At 37.2% G+C, this 6,926-nt stretch overlaps 1 protein-coding gene across 1 annotated transcript; it reads right to left on the bottom strand.

Annotated features, from left to right (window-relative positions):
• Positions 1-5,838: 5,838 nt before the first annotated feature.
• LOC103661823 (cytochrome b5-like) lies at positions 5,839-6,233 on the bottom strand. The gene is given in 2 exon segments (XM_040626563.1): positions 5,839-6,074; positions 6,077-6,233. Coding segments are annotated over 2 exon segments (393 nt in total).
• Positions 6,234-6,926: the final 693 nt, after the last annotated feature.

Raw genomic sequence — 6,926 nt, 5'->3', positions numbered from 1 at the left:
CTCTCACCACCATCCTTGCCCCAAGCAGGAAATTCTAAAACTAATTCCAACCTCTACCAGGTAGAATCTAAAAAACACCAATCCAAAACTCAGGATTCAGCATCCAGCATCCTCACTGCTGACCCAGCCCTGATCTTGCATTTGAAGTCAAATAGTTAGAATATTCCATTGTTCCCTTTGTGTCCCCAGAACTGCTTCATATCAGTCTTTTCACAGTATTAAACATTGAAAAGACTTGCTTCATTCTAAGTTCTATACATTAAGTGAATTGGAATCCAGAGCAACATCTCCAAAACCAGGGCCCTGGATACTTTATTCTTTCCAAAGCCCTACCTATGGACTAGAGTTGTGATCCTGACCTCTAGCTCAAGGGTTAAAATCCATGGTACCAAATGAATTTTGACACCAAATGTCTCCTTGCCTGTTTTTCCAAGTATGACTTGCTTCTGGATTACCAGCTATGCTCCACCTGTCAGCTAAGATGTCTCCATCCATCCATCCATCCATCCATCCATCCATCCATCCATTCATTCTGTACACAGCTATATCTTATACCTGGCCCTATTCCCCATCATCTCCCCTAACCATGTGGAAATTTGGCATTGTGCCATTAACTAGGGGGGAAAGTATAATTTGTTTTTGTACAAATTGGAGAAGGTAGTACACAAAAAGACAAAGGTAACAGAGACAAGCAAAGGGTTACATAGAGGTTTTAGAGCTTTCAGCAAATCAGGCAATATTTGCTTCCACCAAGAAATATAAAGTATATAAAATTCTAAGCTTCCACTGTCCCTTTCAGATATTACATAGGCTCTTTAAAAACATAACACTTATATGTAATTTCCTACCTGTGGCAAAAATTAGATCAGCACTCTAGAGATTGAACAAGAAATAAAAACAAAGCTAGTTATAAAAACTGATTCATTGCCAGGTTTTAAAAGCCAAAAATGTAGAAATATGTGTTTTTTAATAATATGTTTTGAGTGATAAAAGTGTTGTAATCACAGAAAAATGTGAAAATAAATACAAATTCAAAGGAAAACACCCATATCCTCACCACAACCAATATTAGTATTTTTGAGGCATATCATTTTATTTTTGTGATATGTTTGCTAAAAGTGAATTTCAATCAAGACCAAAACAGGATTGATCTTTCATATCAGAGGGAAGAGCCATACTCAAATGTATTATTTATCAATTTAAACAAAAAGGCGAAGGGGTAGGATTATTCCAAGGCTCTTAGAACTCTCAATCACATCAGGGATGCAAGAGGAAACCCTAACTGGAGAAAGATTTCAAGAGAGGATTTGAAGCGAAAGCTATTGAAATTCTGGGTGTTCAACTGACCCCAAGGGAGAAGCATTAGGAATGCCTGCCCGTACTCAAAGCTTAACAATGAAGGAGGAGGAGGTACCAGCTTCAATATAACTACTGAGAGAGTTTAATATGTGACCCCAAAATGGGGGTGTTATGGACTCGGAGACTGACATTCCCCTGGAGAAATCTAGTGAATACAAAGGCCAATTTCTCTGATAGTGAAGCCAAGTGAACCACTGCTGCCTGGACATGGCCTGAACTTCCCGAGTTGTTCAAGTCAAAAGGTAAGTGAAAATTTCCCACGTGAGAAAGTACTGGGATTGTCTTGTGTCTGTCAAAGTAAATGGATCCCAGTAACAGGAAATTGGAGATGAACTCAGGATTCGTAGGAGTTACAGAGAGCTTCCCAGAAGAACACACAAAATAGTAATTCACATGTGAGGCATGGCAAGTAAAGAAGTCCCCAGACATGAGGATCTGAGAAATCCACCAATGTGCCCCATGAAAGGGGTCATGCACCAGACATCTGCCAGCCCAGAGAGGCAAAGCCAGCTTACAGCACTAGGAGTTCCAGTGAGAACCTTCTTATCCCTCTTTCTCTCCTTTCTCCCACATATACCAATCATGGAAGGGCATGACTTCAAGGTTAGACAAACTGCAGATCAAGAAAAGGAGGAGGAGAAGCCATCCATATACCCTTCCCAAAAGCAGGTAGGCCACCTGAAAACTGTCCTATCAGAAAGAGGAGAGAAGATTTAATTTTAAATAAAGTTTAGAATTTTGATTATTAAAACTTAACATCCTATTTTCTAAATGAATACTGTACTTTACAATTTAGACAGTTGGTTTTTAAGTTTACATTCAGGGGGAGAAACTTTCCCTACTAAATTAATTTTAAAGGGTCCATAGGAGAAAAAAAAATAAAATTTCTTTTTTATTCCATTCCCATAAGTTAACAACGTACTATCAACTTACTGGGCATATCAACATTATACATACATATATGAATATACCACATGACACAATGTGTTCATACTATATATATCTTGGAAATATAATACAACAATCTACACAACTTTGTTTCAAGTTTTAGTTTCATATAGTAATATACTGGAGACATTTTTTTCTCTTGTCAACAGATATTATTCTATTCACTGCTCCAATTGTCCCCAGAGCAGCAGCTGCAACATGACCTAAGAGCTTTTTCAATATGAAAGGTCTCAGGCTTTTCCCCAAACCTACTGAATCAGAATCTGCATTTAAACAAGGCCACAAGTGATTCATAATTCAGTGGTGTGCTAGAGGTGGCTTGCATTTTAAGAGAGCCAGTTGTAGACATCTCTTCCCAAATCTGCCTTCAGTCGCATCACTTTGGTATCATTGAATCGGCCACGATGGAATATTTGTATTACAGAAATCATCAAATACTTCACACAACATTTTTTTTTTCAGAAAGCCAGTTGCTAAACATTTACCAGAACACCACTGATTCACATGCACATTAAATTTGAGAGTCATTGATCTACATTATTTACCATGATTGCAGTAGTGTATTGACAAAAACAAGCCATATTTAGTTGATCTGTGCTTTATTGTTAAATTCAGAGTGCTTGCATTTTTGTCATTATAACACTGAAATGAACATTCATATACATACCTGTTTTTCCATCTACACTTCATTTCTTTAAGATACAATTTTAAAGTGTGACTGCTGCATTTGTATATTGACATTCACCTTAGCACATATTAACAATTTCCCTTCATTTTTTCATCTTTGCCACTGATCTTTAAGCGGTAAGTCATTTTTTAGAACTCCCACATAAATCATCTATCTGTAAACTATGCATAGCTGGAAGCTAATTATCTGAAGGACACAGTCTATACATTAAACTTATTTATTATTTCATTTTCTATCTTTGTTTTCTTTTATCTCACCAGTGATATCTTCCCCTCTCTAACTCAACCTGATCTTTGCATCCCTTTCTTTTCCCCAGTTATTCTTAATCTTAGAGTTCTACAAATTGCCTAAAATTAAATTTAAAAATTTGAGTGTTAGCTGCATGTGCACATTTCTATTGAATGATGATGAATTTCCTCATATTCCTAGAATGGTCTCATTTTAGTTCTAGTATTGGAAATTCAGGTAATAAACTCTCATGAAGTCCATTCATAAGGGAAGAAACGTAACAGAGGCCTAAAGGACACCTACATGAATGCAGTAATTGAGTTCCCACAATAGAGGCCAATTACAAGTTCACCTCTACTCACAAGCAAGTCTACCTGGCCAACGGTAACAATCTCTGGCAAGTAGCCACTTTTCTATTGCACAATATTCATCTGAGTAAAACTGCCTTGATAGTAGAAATTATACCTTTTTTTTAAAAAATCTGACTTGGTATAGCAAGAATATGTGGAATCAAATAAACCAGACTCTTTTTTTACATTTTTTATTTAAATTCAATTTAGTTAATATATAGTTATTATTAACTTCAGGGATAGAATTTAGTGATTTGTCAGTTGCATATAACACCCAATGCTCTTTACAAAAAGTGCCCTCCTTAATACCCATCACCTAACTGTCCTGTCTCCCCACCCACCTCACCTCCAGCAGCCCTGTTTGTTTCCTATAGTTAAGTCTCTCTCTTATGGTTTGCCTCCCTCTCTGTTTTTGTCTTATTTTATTTTTCCTTCCCTTTCCCTATGTTCATCTGTTTTGTTTCTTAAATTCCACATATGAGTGAAATCATATGGTATTTGTCTTTCTATGACTGACTTATTTCACTTAGCCTAATACCCTCTGTTTCCATCCACGTTGTTGTAAATGGCAAGATTTCATTCTTGTTGATGGATGAGTCATATTCGAGATATATGTATATATCACATCTTCTTTATCCATTCCAGTGTCAATGGACATCTGGGCTCTTTCCATATTTTGGCTATCATGGACATTGCTGCTATAAACATCAGGGCGCATGTGTCCCTTCAAATCACTATTTTTTGTGTCCTTTGAATAAATACCTAGTAGTGCAATTGCTGAGTCATAAGGTAGTTCTATTTTTAACTTTTTGAGGAAACTCCATACTGTTTTCCAGAGTGGCTGCACCAGTTTGCATTCCCACCAACACTGTAACAGGGTTCCCCTTTCTCTGCATCCTTGCCAATACCTGTTGTTTCTTGTCTTGTTAATTTTAGCCATTCTGACCAGTGTGAGGTGGTATCTCATTGTAAACCAGACTCTTAAGAGAGACTTTTTACTATGAATCTTCATTCAATCTATAACAGTAGTACATATTTTGCCCAAGTGCACTATGGTTCATGTTTAATTTCCTTTTCCTCTCTGGGAAGTTAAAAAATCTAGCAGATGTTAACAATTTAAAAGGCAATGGAAATGAAATAACAATAAACTTAGCAGTCAGCTCAGAGTATGAAAGAGAGGATTATTATAGAGGCAAAGATATTCGCAAAACACCAAAGCCTTGAAGAATGGAAGAATATAGTTCAGTTTAAAAAGTAAATCACAAAGGGGGATTTGAAATAGTATATAATAAGCCTATTGTAACAGGCCCTGAAGGACAACACACAGACCAGATTCACTAATCATTAATGGCATTCAATTATTCCCATGACAACCAAATGAGACAATTTAATGTTTCATCATCAACCAAAGACTGAACTGTGCACCAAGGCACATAAATGTAGCTATTTATACTTTACTTATTGTTCATATTTTAAGTAAGTAAATGGAAATAACAAGCTTCGCAGGCTCTCATTTTGCATTAAGACAAAAACAAAGTATCTGACAAAACAAAAGATGCTAGGCATACAACTGGCTAACACACAACAGAATTTGCATTTTATCAGACTCCTGGGTGCTCTATATACACACTGAAATTTGAGAAGTACAGTTGACCCTTAAACAATGTGAGGGATTACAGGGGCCTACCTATATGTTCTGCTGCTGATATCATCAGTTGATTAACACATATTTTGTATGTTGCATGTATTATATACTGTATTCTTATAATAAATTAAGCTAGAGAAAATAAAATGTTTATTAAGAAAATCATAAGAAAGGGAAAATACTTTATAGTACTGTACTGTAAAAATCTAAGTATAAATAGGCAGTTCAAATCCATTGTTGAAGGTAAATGGTATTGCTTTAAGTTATGGGGAAGCAATAAGATAGGGGCACTTGTATCTCTGGGCCACTTTACAGAGCAGAGCTATGCTGCAAGAAGATGTATGTGGGGTCAACCTTCCAAATCTTGTGCTGGTAGGGCTCAAATCCAGAGATTTTTAAAATGTTATTCTCAGTTTCTCTACTAAGTCAAAGAAAACATTGGGCCACTGGATCTGAGGAGAGAGTTCATTCAATGGATGTAACATTCATGCTCGTTTATCATTTCTACTCCATAAATATTTGGCAAGCACAGGTATTTATTCATCAATTCAGCAAGTGTTTTTTGTTCTTTCTCCCTGGTCCAAAGCGGTCTTCTCTCTCATTGACTTCTGAGAACGTGTTTAGTCTTCCACTGTGTAGAGGAGATACAGCAGGGCTACCATCAATGCTGAGATGGCTGGGATCACCCAGTGGGTCCACCAGCTGGAATTAGAATCAATAGTAGTAATGAGAATTTCCAAAGGCTTGGTTTTCTTTGATCTGTCATCTGGGTGAAGTTCCCCAATGATGTATGTTTTAGACAACTCTCTAGAATCTGTAGAGTGCCTGACACCCTCAAAGTTTTCGGTAGCATTTCTCCAGCTTATTGCCTGAACACTGCTCCTCTTCCCCAAAGATGTTTCTCCACAAACTTGGTCAAACTGTACACCTTGTGGTGCAGGATCAACCAGGTGCTTTTGCTGTGGTTGTGCTTCTGGATCTCTTCTAGGATGTAGTACTTGACGGTCTGGTCCATTGGTATTGGCCATTTCTAAACACAGCAAGCTTCAAGCCATGCAGCCACTAGCCAAGCCAGGAGAGCAGGGCTTACAGGTCTCAGATGGCTGTGCCTGGAACTCTCCTGGTGCCTGGGCCCCACACCCAGAGCAGGGTGGCCCACACTGCCCAAAATGGTTTGGCCAATTTGGAAGACAGCCTGACAGCTTCTTGTAAAACTAAACATGCTCTTAGCATTGATGCAACAATTGCCCTTCTTGGTATTTACCCAAAGGAGATGAAAACTTACATCCAACAAAAACTTGAACATGGATGTTTATAGCAGCTTTATTTATGTTTGCCAAAACCTGGAAGCAAACAAGATGTCCTTTCAGTAGGTAAATGGATAAGTAAACTGTGGTCCATCCAGAAAATAGAATATTATTCAGCATTAAGAAGAAATCAAGCCATGAAAAGATATGGAAAAAACTTAAGTGTATATTACTAAGTGAAAGAAACCAATATGAAAAAGCTATACTATATGATTCTAACTGTATACCACTCTGGAAAAGGCAAAATTATGGACACAGTTAAAAAAAAATTAGCAGTTACCAGGGGTAGTGGTGAGGAATGGATGAATAGGCAGAGCACAGAGGATTTTTAGTGCAGTGAAAATAATATGATATTATAATGGTGGGTACAAAGGATTATACAGTTGTCCATATGCATAGAG

The sequence above is a fragment of the Ursus maritimus genome, unplaced genomic scaffold, assembly GCF_017311325.1.
Source record: "Ursus maritimus isolate PB19 unplaced genomic scaffold, ASM1731132v1 scaffold_11, whole genome shotgun sequence".
NCBI lineage: Eukaryota > Metazoa > Chordata > Mammalia > Carnivora > Ursidae > Ursus > Ursus maritimus.
This window is presented reverse-complemented; position numbering and strand designations above follow the sequence as displayed.